This window comes from Ovis aries, chromosome 1 (assembly GCF_016772045.2).
Source record: "Ovis aries strain OAR_USU_Benz2616 breed Rambouillet chromosome 1, ARS-UI_Ramb_v3.0, whole genome shotgun sequence".
Taxonomy (NCBI): Eukaryota; Metazoa; Chordata; class Mammalia; order Artiodactyla; family Bovidae; genus Ovis; species Ovis aries.
In genome coordinates, this window is record NC_056054.1 from 99,918,666 (window position 1) to 99,937,620 (window position 18,955).

Here is an 18,955-nt window from a genome sequence, read left to right on the forward strand (position 1 = left end):
CCCTATCGTCACACACATGGATTGCTTCACTCACCAGCATAGGTGTCCTCGAAGGCTGTACGAACTCACAGGGATATATAAAGATGTCCTAACAGGTACCTTGGCAATGATAGTTTAAGAGACTCATCCCTTGACGGAAAATTGATGGAAATCATCAATTTCTATACGCACCCTTTCATTACATTTGTGCAGCCTAAGAACATGCCTGCTGTAAATGCTGAAGCTGGTTCATCCTTTTAAAGCTCTTCTTTCCCACTCATCCTTCTCCTAGTTTACAAAAGAAAAGCGGGTGAAAGATGGGTAGCTCTCACCCATCCCAAATCATGATACACTACCCCAGGGATTTAAAAAAAAATCTCCAAGTGTACCAAAGAGACAAAAGAACTATTATACAAACCAGAGATAATTTTCATCTTTCTCTGTCTTATACTTATGGCAGTTAGGTGCCAAGTCAGATATTCAAAAACCACTGTTAGCCCATGTTGAGATGTTTTGAATCCTAGTATACTGTAGAGAGGTAGGGCAGATTTTACAACAATTGTTATTTGAAGATCTTGCTTCCTTGCATTATTATTAAAAAAAAAAAAAAAAAAAGCTTGGCTCTGCGGCAAAAGTCCTCTGAGAGCAAGGCAAAGAAAGTGCAAGTAAGAAATATTTGATAATAACCTTGTGCATGCTCAGTCACTCAGTTGTGTCTGACTCTGTGACCCCATGGACTGTAATCCACTAGGCTCCTCTGTCCACAGAGTTTTCCAGGCAAGAATACTGGAGTGGGTTGCCATTTCCTACCCTAGGGGATCTTCCCAAACTCGGAGATGAAACCCAAATCTCTCGCATCTCCTGCACTGGCAGATGAATTCTTTACTACCTGATAACAACAGCAAATTATCTCATCTAGGACAATAAACATGCACAGCCTATACCTAATCTATTCATCTATGAATTAGGCTGCATTCGAATCTGTAACACGTTGTTTGGGGGTTTAAACAACTCCCAAATCCCAGCACCTTACACCAATAAAGTTTTGTTGTTCATATTTACTCTAGGGTCAACTGAGAGGGAGGGAGAAGGCCAGTTGTTTGTGCCAGAATGAAAAAGAGTTCTGGAACATCTCAAACCAGGGATTAAACGCTCTAGCCCAGAAGTCACAACCAACACTTCAACTTCCAATGCTTGGGTCAGAACTTTGCATTACACCCAACCACAAAGAGGATGTGAAATCCTAAAGTAAGCAAAAACAAGGAGCTGGAAATACTGTGACAACAGCATAAATGCAGTCACAGAGTATTCAAGTTACGCCAAAAGCATGCTGGGAAATACCAGCTAATTTCGAAAGAGCCATGTCTCCCTGCATCATCTCAGTAAAGGGAAGGGGTTGATCTTCATTCATCATGACTCAGTCTTGTTTCTTAGCTGAACAGGCGGCATGATTTTAAATACTTGAAGTCTTTCACTTCTAACAGATTCAACATTACATCTTCAAGTAAAACAAGTGTGTAGCATGTCCCCAGTCGTGTGCAATTCTGCAACCCCATGGACTGCAGCCCACCAGGCTCCTCTGTCCATGGGATTCTCCAGGCAAGAATTCTGGAGTGGGCTGCCCTGCACTTCTCCAGGGGACCTTCCCAACCAGGGATTGAACCCTGGTCTCCTGCATTGCAGGTGGATTCTTTACCACTGAGCCATTAGAGAAGTTGAAGGCAAACTGGTATTTTAAACCCTTCTCTGTTCCAGACTCATGTTTAGTACTGCTGGGCCTCACTGTGCATCGGGCACATGGATATGAGATTTCAGTAACAATTTATGGTGACTGGGGCAGGACGTCTGTGCCCATGGCAGTTTGACCCTGGCCAGGGGCAGCCCCTTCCCAAGTACCCAGCAGCTGCTGGAGTTCATTTTGCTCTGGGGAAATGGAAGGGACTCTCCCTTACAGGCTGCAGCTGCCCCAAGGCACAAGGCTGTTTGGAGCAAAGAAACATCCAGAGCTATGGTCCACATTTGGTGTCGCCTGAAGTAAGTCACTCAAGTTTGCACAAGCTAGGAATTCTATCCACTCCATTTGGGCTATTTCCTTTGCAGAAAGTGAGCCATTTTGGGTCTGTTCTCTTTTGAGAGCTGGGCTACTCTGGAGACCTCTGGTAGCGGAAGTGGAATTTTAGACTCACTTTCTCTAATTATCTGTCTGTGTGACTGTAGCTTCTTTGTTGTTTGTGTTTCTGTATGTATCATTTTGGGGTGGGCCACTCTGGTTTGTCCTTCTGTGCGTGGGACCACGTTTGTTATTTGCATATTATATGTTTGTGATTCAGGATTTTCACTGGTTAGTTGAGATGTCTTTGAATAATGGAGCTAGCATGTGATGACACCAGGTTTCCTTCCCTGTTGAGCTGGGTTTCGCCTGTGGTGGAACATTGGTTGGGATATTCCCTTTGCAATGGGTGGAAGTCTCATTTTTGTGGTGCTAGGGAACTGTGAATCTTAGAGACCATTTTGCACTGCATTTGTTTGTTTGGTATTTGATAACACCTGGCATTTGATAATAATCAGAGCTCTAGTCCATCTTATAGTGCCCCCCCCCAGGGTTAAAAAAAAAGATTTTTTTTTACACTGCATGGCCACTATATTCTTTAGACTCTGGAGGAGGGGAAAATTTGGTCAAGATGAAACTTTTTCAATTTCAAAACTGGCCCTTTTTTGTATATGCAGTTGGAGAAACCTGGCTTGATGAAATATTTTTTTCAGAATTCTGACACTGAGAAAATAAAAAATACTTCTAGCAGAAAGCATGAAGTTAACTAAGTAAAGTTAACTTATTCCTACTGTTATTTCTGGTTTTGTGTTTGTCGGGTGAATTGCCGTGACACATGTAGTCATGATCTCCTGTCTTTCAATTTGCATGTTGTTTGTTATTAATAAGAGGAATCTTGGTTTGAAAAAGTTGAGGAAGTTGTTGAACTTCACCCTTTTGTTTTTGTCCTGCAGGGATTACATTTTTGTTCTTTGTATGTGTTTGTGTTTCTTTTGTGTGTAAGTGTGCCGGCTACGGGAAACTCAAATTTGTTTCCTGAATACAGCTTATTCAGCTGCATTCTCCAGAAATGGACCATTTTTTGGTTACAATACTTCTGAGTTAATTTGTAAATGATCTTTATTTAACTGACTCAAAAGTAAGCACTTACAAATAAAATACTTCCTAATATTTAGAAACTTGGCCAAAATGAATTTCAAATCATTATGATCTGGGAAAAATATTCAGTACTGAATTGATACCTGGTATTGAAGCTAGCTTAAGTATGTTGTTTTGCTAAATGTACCTAGATTTATTAGAGGTCAAATAAGACAGTAAAGAAACTGCCTGCAATGTGGAAGACTTGGGTTTGATCCCTGGGTTGGGAAGATCCCCTGGAGGAGGGCATGGAAACTCACTCTAGTATTCTTGCCTGGAGGGCTACAGTCCATAAGTTTCCAATCAGAAAATGCTGGTATGACAAACAGTTCACAATTACTTGCCTCTTGGTTTCACTAAAAATTAAGGTGTTTAAGAGTTGAGGATTCTGATCTAAATGTGTAATTAAACCTACTAAGAATAAACGAAAAAATTATCAGTATATAATAGGAAAGTAGGATATATGTGCTGAGTAAAAACACATGAGGAGTTTTATGCATGGTCAGGCTGAAATTAGATTAAACTTAGGTAAATGGATTTTGCTAATATATGTGGATAACGTGCAAAAAAAAAAAAAATGGAGAAATACTATACTATCACTTTAAACTGAAAAAAAACCAGACTGTAAAATCTTTACACATTATTAGGGACCAAACGAGGGGCTCTAGGACCTGAGTCATGTTTACCAGAAAGAGACAGGATATGCGCTCATCCTGCCTGGCCAATCACATAACGCCAGCTACTCCTGTAACTGAGACAAAGAACTGCCTGTATATAAGCCGCCATACTCCTTTTTTCGGGGCTCTTGTCGGATTCCCTTGTGTGGGATGAGACTTGGGCCCTAGAGCGCTAGGAATAAACAAACTCCCTTCTTGCTTTTGCATTACTGTGGTGGACTTGCTCTCTCGGTCGGTTTGGAGATACGGGCTCGGAGCATAACACATATAATACACAAACATAATTATGCTACAATGTGCACAGAAAAATGACAAGAGGGAAATTCTCCACATCTTAACGCTGACTTTGAGTGGTAAATGATTTTGTTTTCTTCTTTCCCATTTTTTGCATTTATAATATTTATAATAGAAAAAAGACAAATATGGACTAGGAATCAATCTTGCAGTGACTAACAGCATGGTATGTTTAGAATTGAAAACTTGACATCAGATGCTGGTCTTTTTACTTTAGAAGGGCAGTCATTCCTAAGGATTAGATCAATTTCCTAAGGAGATCACCATCAGCTTCAGCACTGCACTTCAGTGGCTTCCTCCTGACATATCCACGTGTTATCCTCAAGATTAAGGATTATCAAAGAAAAGGGGATAATTGCAACAGAGCAGGATGAGCACAGCCCTTAGCAGGTAGTATTGCTGTGCCTCATTACTCTGCACCCTGTTACTAGGCAACAGGTCTTGTTCAGCCATTGCTCAGTGCCTCAAGCATGGGCCCTGCCCACAAGCAACCAGCTGTCCTGCCCAAGGGTAACTGTCAATGAGGGACGACTGGGGAAGTGATTCAGTCAAGGGTCCATGGTGTGGTGGTCATCAGGTAGAGAGTGAGGTAAGAGGCAGATGCAGGCCTTCTCCTGGAGGCCCTCCAGTTTACCCAGCCTTGGACCAGCAGATGAGCTGGAGAGCCCAGGGAGCAAGGCCCTCCATTAGCTGGGGCCCAGACTTTGAGAAGCAGTGAACCTCTCCCTGTCTCTGTGACTCACTAGCAGCAGTCGTCTGTATGCGTCACAGTCTGTGAGACCTGGTCTCCCCATTTGGACGGCCTGAGGAGACTGAGGGCCACTTGGCTTGGATGCCTGGCTCCCTCAGGGATGACAGCTGGGCAGGATATGGGAACCTGGCCCCGAAGGAGCTGCCAACTGAGATCTGCCTCCTCCTAGCAAGGACTGGGACCTTGGAGGGTAAAAGTTGTGCCTTGGGACTTTGCCCTTTCTCGTCAGGACAGAGAATAACATTCATCTGGTAGAGATTTTCAGGAACATCGTTACCTGACCATGACCTGACCTCGAGAACAAAGGATAGGACACCCAGAAGTCTGCAACAGCTACCATGCCCATCCCTCACCTTTTCCTTTTAAAGGGACGTGCTGACAGCTTTCAGTAACTTTGGGGTTCTTAGGACATGAGCCACTCATCTGCTTGTATGAATCTGTAATAAACCCTTCTCTGTTCCAGACTCATGTTTAGTATTGATGGGTCTCACTGTGCATGGGGCACATGGATGTGCGATTTCGATCACAGTACTAGATACTGTAAATCCATATTCATATTTTCACTCGGTTGCAAATCTGCAATCATTTGTTTCTAACTGGTGTTAGTAGATTCCACGGTAAAACTGCTACACTAACGGTCATTAAAACACTTTTTTTTAGCTCCACACTTACTTGCTAGAACCGGGCTACCCGAAGGTCAGACCAAAGCGGTAGCTCTGGGACTGACGCGGAGGAGTCTTCGTGCTCCGACGGTATCCCTCGGAAGACCGCTGGCGCCATCCTGTGATCTCCTGTGCACATTGCGACCTTAGCTCGCCAGAGACTGGGGCCGGGGCTCGGGGATCCGGCGGCGCAGAGGCTGGCAGGGTGCACGCTTTCTGCAACCTCTCCTCAAAATCCCATGACAAATATTTGCTTCCCCAGAGCCAGCAAGTGCAAAAAATCAGCTCTGGTCGGGTCGACGGACAGGGACTGCCTTGTCCTGCTGTTGGGCCCGGCGGCGGCGGCGGCGGCGCCAACCCCGGGCCGCCTGTTGCGGTTACACTCTCGGCCGCCGTCTGGCGCGGTGGTTGCCAGGAGGCGCGGGGCACTCAGGAGTTTGCCGGGGGCCACGGCCTCGGCTGAAACCTGGTCCGGGGGTCACCGGAAGGGGAGGAGCGCTAGCCATCTGGGCGAGACCTAAAGAAAAAGGCGGCTGGAATCGGCGGCAGCAGCAGGGAGGGAGCAAGTGGAGAGGACGAGGCGGCTGTCCAGTAGAGCACTGATGACTTCCCTGCTGGTTCCGTCACCATCAAGAGCCAGGAAGGGACCCTCGGCCGGCAGAGTGTGCAGGCTGCTGTGCAGGGAGCCCCCAGGCTCTTCACAGGCTGCTCTGAAATACTTTTGGGAACTGTGGAGCTTCTCCCTCAGGGGTCCAAGGCCTGTCTATTCCGGAAGACATTTCGGGGCCTGAGAACAAGGCCCCAGAGGGGACTGAAGCAGCTAGCTGGGAGAGAGGAGGGAGGCTGGGTTTTTTTTTCCTTCGCTTTCAGTTTCAGCAGGGACAACACCTAGGACCAGTTGGATTTACCAAGGCTTCATCTGAGAAGCCCTTGGACTCTTATCTTATATTCCCCAGGGCTAGACCTAAGCACAGTTATGGAGCTGAACAGGCAACCAGGTGTGGAGAAGAGTTGTTTTTCACCTTCCAGCCTGTAGGGAGGGCCCTAAATTCATTTGGGGATTACGGGAACTTCTGCTAGAGTCCAGGCCCGCTTCAGAGCACACAGGTGGTTACTAGTCTGAGTAGGAATCTATGTACCAAAATATACATAGCATTTTAATACTTCTGTATCTAATGTTGCTGATAGTTATGTACTTTTTCTTTCAAACTTAAATTTACTGAAGGAGTAACTTTAAATTTTCTTTCAAAGAACCAGATTATGGTTTTAATTAATTGTTTTGGGGGAGTGGGGAAATCTGTTCCATTGATTTCTATCCTAATTTATTTTTTCTTTCCTCGGGTTTTATTATTCCTTTATTAGCTTTTAATAGCTTTAATTCAGTTTTTAATAGTTCTTAATTTCTCATAAAGGCATTTTAAAGCTATGAATTTTCCTCTGACCTCATCATATAGGTTTTAAAATGTAATGTTCACTTTATTTCTAAGGAGTATATAATTATTTTGATATCTTCTTTAACCATGTGCTTTTCCCCAACAGTATAGATCAAGGATAGTATTTTTAGTTATTTCATTGCATTATGATTAGCAAATATATTTTGTATGGCTTCAGTTTTTTCAGCCCTTGTTGAGTTGTCATTTGTCATCTCACACTTGGTCAGTTTCTAATCAGTTTTGCATGTGAAGTTCAATATAATGTACTCTATGGGATAAAAATGGTGCAGGTATAGTACACTTATGATTGATCTTGTTAACTATGTTCTTCAAATCCTCTATATCTTCAAATAAGTTTTTGTTGATTTAGTCTTAATTCCTGAGAAAGATGTATCTATGCTAACATAATTAACACTTGATTATTGACTTATTTTAAATCTTTGTGTATACACTCCTGAGGATATGCATGTGTGTGTACCTGTGTTAGATGCAAACAATTTTTTTTACATTATATAATTTAAAAGATTTGTTCTCCACCACCACCACCACACACACACAATTAGCAAATGGGTTTCATATCCAACTGGAAGTTTCTTCCTACAGTCACCTTTCAAGTGCAAACAGTTCTTATTGTTGTTCAGTTGCTAAGTCCTGTCTCTTTGTGAAGAGCCTAAGGTACTCCATCTTGTAAAAGAGCTCCATTTTGCAAAGGTACGGGGCAAACAGACTCAGACTTTGGATACTGCCTAAACTTGCCCCACTGTGCGTGAGCCAATCAGCCCTTAGGTTAAACCTCCTGACTTTAAGTTCAAGAATTTGTGATTTACCTTGGAAGTAATGATTTACTTTTGTGATTTACCTTGGAAGCAATGAGTTACATTGTGATTACCTTGGAAGTAATGATTTACCGTGAAAGTAAAAAAACCAATTAGAAATCCACACACAACCCTATAGAAGAGGGTAACCAATCAGTAGTCCTTCAGCCTGAACACCCCCTTTGTTACCCTTTCACCTGAATATTCCCTATATAAGCAGTGTAACCCAAAACTCGGGGCTCCTCTCCTTAGCCGCTGCATCGGTAACGGTGGGAGCCCCAGCTCGAGCTTGGTAATAAAAACTCTCTTGCTTTTACATCGGATCCCGGCTCCCTGGTGGTCATTGAGAGATTTCGCGACTTGGGCATAACATTTGCAACCCCGTGAACTGCAGCATGCCAGACTTCTCTATCCTTCACTATCTCCCAGAATTTGCTCAGACTCTTTTCCATTGAATCAGTGATGCCATCCAACCATTCCATCCTCTGTCGCCCCCTTCTCTTCCTGCCCCCAATCTTCCCAGCATCAGGGTCTTTTCCAATTAGTGAGCTCTTCACATCAGATGGCCAAAGTATTGGAGCTTCACCTTTAGCATCAGTCCTTCCAGTGAATTTGATTTCCTTAAGGATTAACTGGTTTGATCACTGTTTAATGGATTTCCGCTTTTCTGAATATGAAATATTTAGTACATTGTAAGTCAACTTTTATACATATACATTTTGTATGTACAGGTGTATTTAAACTTACACTTTTCTAACTTCTAGAATAATAATCTATATCCTCCTCCTGAGTATAACATAAATATTAGTTAGCTTGTTTTATTTCTCTTCATTCTCATTCCCCCACCATGTCAATATTATCTGGAATTTGAAGTCCAGATTTTCTTTTTAATTTTTAGGATCTAGACCAAAAGAATCTATATTTGAAGTCACTAGTGGTTTTGAACTCTTGGTTTTTTTTTTTAATAGTAGACAAAATGTGGAGGAGACACCATAAATGTAAAAAACTGTGTAATCACAGAGTTATCTAAACAAAAACCTTAAAATCCAAACTTAAATCAGTAATCAAAACAGAGGGAGATTTCAATACAGACATGGTGGGTAAAATAAGTTAATGCTTCTTGTGTGACCCAGGATATCACAAACAGCATCACCTGTACCTCTAACCTCACAATTGATCCCACATGCAACTGTTTTCGACCCTGCCCTGTAGTCCTCCGTGCTCTGTCCATGGGATTTTCCAGGCAAGAAGACTGGAGTGGGTTGCCCTTTCCTACTCCAGGGGATCTTCCTGATCCAGGGATTGAACCCCCTTCTGTGTCTCCTACATCACAGGGACTGTTAGGGAAGTAGTCTTTTTCAGGCTTCAGAAACAAAGAAAGCAGAGTAGACCTCTGACTTGTCCCGACTTGCCTGCCTGCATGTACACTGGCTGTTACCAGCCCCCTGGGCCGCCTCAGAGATAAGTTAGGGAGTGGGTCTTGGAATTCTCCTGAGCTCTGGAGATCCAATCTCCCAGGCCAGAGAGTATCAACACTCGCAAGATAAAACATACAGCATTGTGAAAAATTAACATGACACCAGAGCTGCAGTTTGCTCACAGACAGATGATGTTATCAGTTTGCAGCCTGGGATTATAAGCAGGAACCCCCAAGCTGCAATTTCAAAGTCTCACCCGTGGAGTGGAGACTGCCTAGGACCTTTTCCCAATTGGGGGTTTCAGATTGCTGCTGTTACATGGGACTTCCCAGTGCTGTTTGAGTCTGGATGTTGGTAAAAACCCAATTTGGTTATGTATCTGCTGTTTTCTCTTTCCTTTTAATGATTGTTTATTGAAAATAAGTTAGATAATTATCTATTAAATACTGAATTGTTTGTGTATGACAAGTGGTTTCTTTTGTTAACAAATCCTTCGAACCTGAGACGAAAGTTTAAATTTTGGGCAAAACACAGATTCTTTTACCACTGCACCACTTTGTATCTATCTTTTATAGCATATTTCTTTTTAAAATTTTATTACAGGTAATTTGGTATATATGTTATATTCCTTTGTTAGTTGAGCCTTTTCTGATTCATTTATTTCATATCTCTCATCACCTGATTTCTAATTTCTAAATAAAGACATTCAATAATAAAATTAGATGGATGAATAAACAGCAAGTCTTCTAAGCCTTAAAGAAATTTTTCTAGAACTTAGACTTAGCAATACATTTTACTGGCATGTGGCCCCCTTCTGGTATCTCATATCTTCATCTTAGAATCTTTTCTTATTCTTGCAGGAATACAATTCCAGAAATTCTTTCATGGAGGGCCTGAAAAGTCAGTCCACACTTAGATGGTAGTTTCGTTGTATATAGATATTTAGTTTCAAAATTATTTTCCCTAGATTTTAAAAAATACCAATTCATTGTCTTCTTATACCCAAAGTTGTCCAAATGAGAAGTCTGACATAACTTGATTTCTATTTCTTTGCAAATAATTTTCTGTGTTTGGAATTTTCTCCTTAACTCTTGTGTTTTGACATTTTATCACCATGTCTATAGATACAGATACTTTTAATTCATCTCTGTATACTCTGCATTTAATGGAAAACTTGCAGTCTGAAGATATAAATTCTGTGAAAGTCTCCTTTTCTTTACTCAGGACCACCATGTATGACACTTGGGTTGTGCACTGCACTCTACTAACACACTGTACAATGGAATATTCAGAAGATTTTAAGGCTACATTATCCTACACTGTGACTTTGACATCTCTGTGCTGCTGTCGGGCCCTGCTACATGGTTATCTGACAACTCAATCTAAAAGACTCAGTCAGGCTTGTAATCCATGTACATACTACTATTTTCTCCTGTCAGAAAAAATAGCCACAGCTGTTTTGCTTTGTTTTACTCTTATAATAGTTGGGACTTTACTATTTCCCATTATAAATTATTTACATGCACTAATCCAGAAAGACTGATCTATTATGCCCCTTACAGCCTAAACAGATTCCACAATCATAAATACCATGAAGTTCCTTTAGCCAAATCAAAAGATTTCTTACTTTTTCTCTCTAGTCTAAGAATTGAGATTCAAATTCTGCCTTGGTTAACTTTCCTGCTAATTCTGAAATTGTGTTCTCTAGGCATACTTGTTGTTTCTGAAAAAATTCATTTAAGAATAATTTCTGTCACCCAGTTCCTTGATATTTATGTGAAAAAATCATGAAAATAAAAATGCAGACATTTACGAGGAACCACAGGAAAAAGCACCTACAAAACAGCTTGCATAAGCAAAATCATTCTTACTCGATTTTCATGTTGCAGCAGGGAGAAAAGTGAAAAGCCTATGAAAACAAGGATATGCTCCCTTGCTGGAAGTAGTCTTATGGTTGATATATATACAAGTTAATCAGTATGACTTTCTTCTGCTCATTATTCTCCATGTTACAATAAGGAGCGTAAGTGGACATGCTAAACTAGATGAAATCTACATCTCCAGAAAGAAATTCGAGTGGTTTAAGGCCCAACGCTAGAGTTGGAAATTTTGTTAAGAACACTGAACAACCTTTGCCCTGGGTTGTGGTATGTCTGAACTTTGTTTCACATTCCCTCTTGGACTAAAGAGTTTTCCTTCCATGCATTTGAAAATGATAATCCCACTAACTGGAAATAGTCCTACACAAATCTCCAACATCATTGCCAAAAACAACAAAAAATAAAGCTGATAGCTTTAGGTATTTTGTCTTCCCCTCAATGTTAAAAACACTGATAAAAAAAGAATGATAAGGATTTCCCCCTACCTTCTGGCAATTTAAAATTATTGCCTTTGATCCTGTAAAACAACAGAGAGAAATTGTTCTTTATTTCATTTCACAAATCTGCATCCTCCATTGTTTTGCCACAGGAATTCCTTCTTCTGGGTACCTTGTGCTACCTCAGTCCCAAGACCAGTTATCATCTTGATCTGGGTCCTCTGAGGGAAAGTGGTAAAGAACTGCTGCTGCTAACTCGCTTCAGTCGTGTCCGACTCTGTGCGACCCCATAGATGGCAGCCCACCAGGCTCCCCTGTCCCTGGGATTCTCCAGGCAAGAACACGAGTGGGTTGCCATTTCCTTCTCCAATGCATGAAAGTGAAAAGTGAAAGGGAAGTCGCTCAGTCGTGTCCGACTCTTATCGACCCCATGGACTGCAGCCTACTGGGCTCCTCCCTCCATCCATGGGATTTTCCAGGCAAGAGTACCGGAGTGGGGTGCCATCGCCTTCTCCGGTAAAGAACTGCTCAAGCTCAATTTGTTCTGCTTCGCTCTCTGTTTCTGGCTTTGGCCATTCAAAGCAAAGTTCCTTGGATTGGTTGATAATGATACTCTCTAGATTCTTATGCTGCCATTTAGTACAACCACCAGAAATATTTATTGTATAATGAGCTCTCAGTCATTATCTTGTTTGCCACTCCTCGGACCGCAGTTTGGATAAGAAAGTCTTGCTTATATTCTTGGCGAAACTGGGTTCGGAACAGGTGACAGGAACAGGAGCTTCATCTTGAAAATGAAGAGAAGAAACACGTTAGATACTTTAACAATCAGAAATTAAGAACTCAGAAGTCATCAACCTGACTCCACCAAGCCAATTTTTGAATTTCTAATTAAACATTTCCCAATTATTCACACATTCTCCTTTCAGTTATAAGGTTTGTCCTTCTCTGTGCTACCTGATCATTTCTATTCATTTGGTTTGTTCTTGTGTTAAATCCTCCAAATTCAGAGATTTCAACTCAGAAATCAGAAATAGGAAAGAAGTATTGAGGGTATTTCATTTTTCTCTGAAAGTACTGATGGGAAGTTTCACAAACATCATCTGATTTTTCTTTTTAAAGGTATGTGTCAAAGATTATACCGGTCTTTATACAGCACTAGTAACAGACATTAGAAATAAGGTCTTTTGTTATGTCACTCATTTTTTTTTTTCCCTGTTGAGACACACAGCAGATAGTTGAACATTCTACAGAATCATAGGCCCAACAAGTAAACTGTGCCACGGCCTTCTTGGATGTTTTTAAAATAAAGAAGGTCTTATGCAAGATGCTTAGGGAGTTGACTGGCAAGTCTCTAGGAATCTCTTAAAGCACAGCTTGTTGGGAAAGAAATGTGCTCTGGAGGTACAGGAGTGCCCATGCAAGTGCCTCGCCTGCCACAACAATAATGGGAGAAACACTGATCAAGTGTCTGCCATGTTCCAGCTGCTGTAGTATGTGCATTAAGTACATTATCTCATTTAATCTTCACAACAAGCCTCGAAGGTACATTCCATTATCTTTCTCATTTCATAGAAGAAGAAATTGAGGTTCAGAGGAGCAAAGAAACTTTCCTAAGGTCGATGAGCTCTTAGGTGGGAAGCTGGGACTCAAAGCTAATGCCCATCACTACTATAGTACACTGCCTTTCAGCCGGTGTCTTGACTTTTATAACTGGTTTGCTATAAGGGGTCCATCGCCAGAGACCATGGCGTGGACTCTGACATAATAAATGTATATTTGGTCTCTTTCGCCAGTTACTGACACAGAGTTCCTAAAACTTTTTGTGACAGTGGTGCTAAGAACATCTTTTGTTCTAATATTTGGTCTTTGGTCCCAATTCCTGACACAGAGCTCCTAAACCCCCTGGGATTTTCTGGGTAATAGGAGTCTATTTTGTTCTAATGAGATGACTCTTCATGGACTCCTGAGTAGCTTCAGGAAAGGGGCTAGTCACCAGAAAGGCAGGGTATAAATTAGAAGATTGAAACTGTTAACCATACATCCTCCAGGGAAGAGAGAGGGACTGGAGACTGAGTTAATGATCCATCATGCTTACTTGACGAAACCGCCATAAAAATCTCTAATCTATGAGATTCAGAGAGCTTCTGGGTCAGTGTACATACCCACATGCCAGGAAGCCATGTGGATACCCCAGTTACACAGAGACAGAAGCTCCTGCACTCAGGACATTTCCAGATCTTGCCCTGTGTATGTCTTCATCTGGCTGGTAGTCTGGATCCTTTATTATATATCCTTTATAATGGTAAACATGTTTGCCTGAGTTCTATAGCCTGTTAGAGCAAATTATTGAAACAGAGGAAGGGGTTGTGGGAACTCCTGATTTGTAGCCAAGACTGACAGGGGTCTACTACTTGTGATTGGCATCTAAAGGTGGTGTGTGTGTTGGGGGTGGGGGAGGGGGTAATCTCCTTGGCTGAGCCCTTAATGTGTGGGGGGTCTGAGCTAACCCCATGTAATTAGTGTCAAAATTGCTTGATATGGAAAGCCCACACACTTGGTGACCAGAAGGATTGAAAGTAAGTAAGTAGAGGAAACAAAAGTTTCCCTTTTATGCTCTTATGGTTTCTGAGTTAACTGTAGATAAGTATCCTTAAATGCCTGACAATGTACATTATGAAGCTTCTAAAGTGATTTCTGGACCATGGTGGCTGCAACTTCACCTAGACTTTCACTCTGCATTGTACCATTCCCCATTCAGAGGGCAAAAGATTCTGAAAATAATTTTTGTTAAATCCAACTCTTAAGACTTCTGCACCTCATAGATGCAATTCCTCTGCCCTCCCTTCTCAGCTACTCCTTCCCTCATCAACCCATTCATCCCATCAATATTTACGAGCACCCACTCTATTCCAGATATAGCTTGAGCAGATAGGGATAACAGTGGCAGTGGGCACAGGACTGGAAAGGTCTGTTTTCATTCCAATCCCATAGAAAGGCAATGATAAAGAATCTTCCAACTACCCCAACAAGCTGGGGTAATTTGACACTAATTACACACTAGCAAAGTAATGCTGAAAATTCTCCAAGCCAGGCTCCAACAGAACCAAGAACTTTCAGATGTTCAAGCTGGATTTAGAAAAGGCAGAGGAACCAGAGATTACACTGCCCACATCCACTGGATCATCAAAAAAGCAAGAGAGTTCCAGAAAAACGTCTACTTCTGCTTTATTGACTATGCCAAAGGCTTTGACTGTGTGGATCACAACAAACTGTGGAAAATTCTTCAAGAGATGGGAATACCAGATCACCAGACCTGCCTCCTGAGAAATCTGTATGGTATGCAGTACAAGCAGCAGCAGTTAGAACAGGACATGGAACAACACACTGGTTCCAAATTGGAAAAGGAACAGGTCAAGGCTATATACTGTCACCCTGCTTTTTTAACTTCTATGCAGAGTACATCATGTGAAATGCCAGGCTGGATGAAGCACAAACTGGAAGGAAGATTGCCGGGAGAAATATCAATAACCTCAGATATGCAGAGGATACCACCCTTATGGCAGAAAGCAAAGAGGAACTGAAGAACCTCTTGATGAAAGTGAAAAAGGAGAGTTGAAAAAGTTGGCTTAAAATTCAACATTCAGAAAACTAAGATCATGGCATCCAGTCCCATCACTTCATGGCAAATAGATGAAAAACAATGGAAACAGTGGGAGACTTTATTTTTCTGGGCTCCAAAATCACTGCAGATGCTGACTGCAGGCATGAAATTAAAAGACACTTGCTCCTTAAAAGAAAAGCCGTGACCAACCTAAACAGCATATTAAAAAGCAGAGACATTACTTTGTCCATAAAGGTGTGTCTAGTCAAAGCTATGGTTTTTCCAGTAGTCACGTATGGATGTGAGAGTTTGACTGTAAAGAAAGCTGAGCACTGAAGAACTGATGCTTTTGAACTGTGGTGTTGGAGAAGACTCTTGAGAGTCCCTTGGACTGCAAGATCCAACCAGTCCATCCTGAAGGAGATCAGTCCTGGGTGTTCATTGGAAGGACCAATGCTGAAGCTGAAACTCTAATACTTTGGCCACCTGATGCGAACAGCTGACTGATTTGAAAAGACCCTGATGCTGGGAAAGATTGAGGGCAGGAGGAGAAGGAGACAACAGAGGATGAGATGGTTGGATGGCATCATCGACTCAATGGACATAGGTTTGGGTGGACTGCGGGAGTTGGCGATGGACAGGGAGGCCTGGCGTGCTGCGGTTCATGGGATTGCAAAGAGTTGGACACAACTGAGCAACTCAACTGAACTGAAAGGATAGTGAGTAGAACATTTTACCTAACCTGGAGGACTGGGGGAAGCAAGTAATTGAAGAAGGTACCTTTTGGCAAGATGATAGAAGGCCTTTAGTTTCAGGATAAGGAATTGAGGTTTAATCTTTTAGTCACTGGATAAATGATGGCTTTTGATTAGGTGAGCCAACTGCCAACGCTTTAACAACTTCAAAAGACCATAAGAAACATGGTCCCTAGTCCTCAGGTATGAGAGCCCCTGAACTCAAGGATTCTAGTTGAGGAGAAGAACAGATATACTATCTGATGGCTTGTTTGGGTAGAAGATAGACAACCCTGGCCTTTAAACGTACAGTGATTTTTCCTACCATAAAGTGTATTATATAATGATTTTTTTTCTTTCAACTGAAAATTTTAGATTCTCAGTTGAGTCATCTTTCCCTGGCCTCTTTGTCTGAGAGTCTCTGGGGAAAAGATGACTCACTGAGAATCTTTATTTCCACGTGAAAGAGAGAAATCAGATACAGCCCACAATTCAACTTTTAATTAGATGTAAATTTGAACTCCTACATTATAAATTAATAAAATTCATTATAAGCACAGTCATGTAAATTCTCCCAAGTTTGATTAATATCAAAACTTGACTGTCAAGTGAATTGGAAACCAAGATTTTGTCCTTTTGCCTCAAGGGTGTATTTTATTTGGTAAAATATCCAGCCTTTGTCAGGATTAGTCTTGAGTTTTGCAAATTTTGAGAGAGCCTTAGAAATTCATCCCACGTTAACTGTGCCCTTTTATATATCATGTGCCCAAAATCTATTAAAAAAAGACACCCGAGAATACTAAAATCCACCTCCCCAGTCCCCACCCCCAACCTGACTTTATCAGGGAACTTCAGGACAGGCACCTGGATGTTGTTTAGCAGGCTGGTAAATGGTTGTTGTAACCAGGGAAGTTTGTTACAAAACTAAGACAAGGTCCTTGCCCTGGAGGAGATTATTTTCCTGTGAAGGAGTGTAGACAATCACAGTAAATTATGTACTGCTCAGTTTTCACCAAAAGCACAGGACAGGGGAAAATGTTTGACCTAAATGAGAACTAAATCCTAAAAGGGGCGGGGGGCAGGAAATCCCTGAAAGAAGTCTTTGGGCACTGGGTCTCTCAACCTTATCACAAGGATCAAAGTTATGCACCAAACAGACAACTCTTAGTTGTGGGGGCTGTAAACTGTCCTATACATTGTAGGATGTATCCACTAAATGCCAGTAGCACCCCATCCCAAGTGATGACAATCAAAAATGTCTCCAGATATTGCCAAATGTCCCATGGATGGGGGCCTGGGGGAGGAAGGTAGTGCGAAAATTTATCTGGTTGAAGGTCACTGGGCTAAAAAGAAGTTAGGGGAGGATTGCTAAGTTGGGATTTGCTGACAGGCCAACATACTAAAGCACCTGGCTATGTTGGTAAAAGCTTGTGACACATACCCAGAGGTGTACGATTAAAAAAAGACTAAGATATTAGTAAACAGCGGGGACTGGGGAACTCAAGGCTATCTGTACGTTGAGAGTAAATCCCAGCTCGTTTACTAGATAAAAGAACAAACGAATCTAGTAGGTTAGCTCCCCTTCCCCCCTGTACCTAAACTCCACTGAGGACTCAGACTAGGCAGGTAGGGACCATCTTGAACACCCTATTACCAGCAAGACATAGGTGGCACCACTGGATCATGGGACGTTTCAAATTTTAACTGCTAGGGCAACTTTTACCATTGTCCCGATATAGCCCCACATGTAAGTGCGACCCTAATTACGGACCCACCCAATGCATTTAATTAAGTGTTTACAGCCGCTTTCTCTGGTAACGTAAGTGGCTCTGAAAAGAGCCTTTGTGTATAACGTAGATGTTCAATTTCGTCCCTTGCGCGCCCTTACTTTGAACTGGTGTACTTGGTGACCGCCTTGGTGCCCTCGGACACGGCGTGCTTGGCCAGCTCACCGGGAAGCAGCAGGCGCACCGCCGTCTGGATCTCCCGAGAAGTAATGGTTGAGCGCTTGTTGTAATGCGCCAGACGCGACGCTTCGCCGGCAATGCGCTCGAAGATGTCATTGACGAAGGAATTCATGATGCCCATGGCCTTGGACGAGATGCCGGTGTCCGGGTGTACCTGTTTCAGCACCTTATACACGTAAACGGAATAGCTCTCCTTGCGGCTGCGCTTGCGCTTCTTGCCGTCCTTCTTCTGCACTTTCGTGACAGCTTTCTTAGAACCTTTTTTAGGAGCAGGAGCGGATTTTGCTGGATCCGGCATTTTTGCAGGAAGACACACCACACGCCTGGACTACACGATCCCGACTACCTCAAACCTGGCCACTTACACGCTATTTATAGAGCCTGTATGCAAATGAAGGCTAACAGAGTACTGCATTTTTATTGGTTAAGATACAATAGTGTCGTCATAGAGAGGCAGAGTCCATGTAAATGAGGTCCTGCTCGCGCTTTCTTAGTGGTTCTTACAACAAACATCTTGTTAACCAATCAAAATGTTCTGTTTCACATTAAATTAAGTAAATATAGTTTCACCTGTTTGGGGTCTTTTGTTAAATGATTTTCACTTTTTCTCATTGACTTGTATATAGTAGATATCTGAAGCGCGTGCTAAAGACAAGCTAACTTTCTCTTATTTTTGCATTGTTTTACTCCTCTGTACTATTTTGGGTAAGTTTGGTTCTGGTTTTCGGAACGATACCTTAGCCGCCTATCCCCTCCCCCGCCTTTTTTTTTTTTTTACAGTTTGCGCCTTCTGTCTCACGCAGTTAGGAAGATGGGATCCTACGTATCTCGGGATTCTTGTCCCCATTCTTAACAGTTGAAGTACCGAGAAACTACTTGGGGACCGAGGATTTTATCTAACATCTGGCCTAATTCTAGTAACTGTAGAATTGAGCTGAAACCGATTACAGTTATCACATAATGACGGCCTTCTTCAGTATTCAGATTTGTGCTAACGTTTTGTACTAGCAGCTTGGAAAGCGCTAAAAACGAATAGCAGAGAATTTAGCTTCTTGCAAAGTTTTCTCAGCAATGGTTAGGTTCTCCAAAAAAAAATAAGGCTAGGTTGGAGCTCTGC

At 42.1% G+C, this 18,955-nt stretch overlaps 2 protein-coding genes and 1 long non-coding RNA gene across 3 annotated transcripts in view; 1 reads left to right on the forward strand and 2 right to left on the reverse strand.

Annotated features, from left to right (window-relative positions):
- Positions 1–5,948, reverse strand: part of LOC101120207 (myomegalin) — a 66,805-nt gene extending 60,857 nt beyond the window's left edge. Inside the window, exon 1 of the mRNA XM_027974082.3 lies at positions 5,561–5,948. The gene's annotated coding sequence lies outside the window, so the exon portion shown is untranslated. The remainder of the gene's footprint in view (positions 1–5,560) is intronic.
- On the forward strand, positions 607–8,121 carry LOC132659596 (uncharacterized). The gene is made up of 2 exons (XR_009600174.1): positions 607–2,013; positions 5,549–8,121. It is a non-coding gene; the product is annotated as an uncharacterized LOC132659596 (long non-coding RNA).
- Positions 8,122–8,733: 612 nt separating this feature from the next.
- Positions 8,734–18,182, reverse strand: LOC101120455 (histone H2B type 2-F). Its single transcript, XM_004002423.6, has 2 exons — positions 17,760–18,182; positions 8,734–12,320 (listed from the first exon to the last, which is right to left on the reverse strand). Exons 1-2 carry the CDS (start codon positions 18,134–18,136, stop codon positions 12,317–12,319), a joined length of 381 nt encoding a protein of 126 aa, XP_004002472.1. The 5' UTR covers positions 18,137–18,182; the 3' UTR covers positions 8,734–12,316.
- Positions 18,183–18,955: the final 773 nt, after the last annotated feature.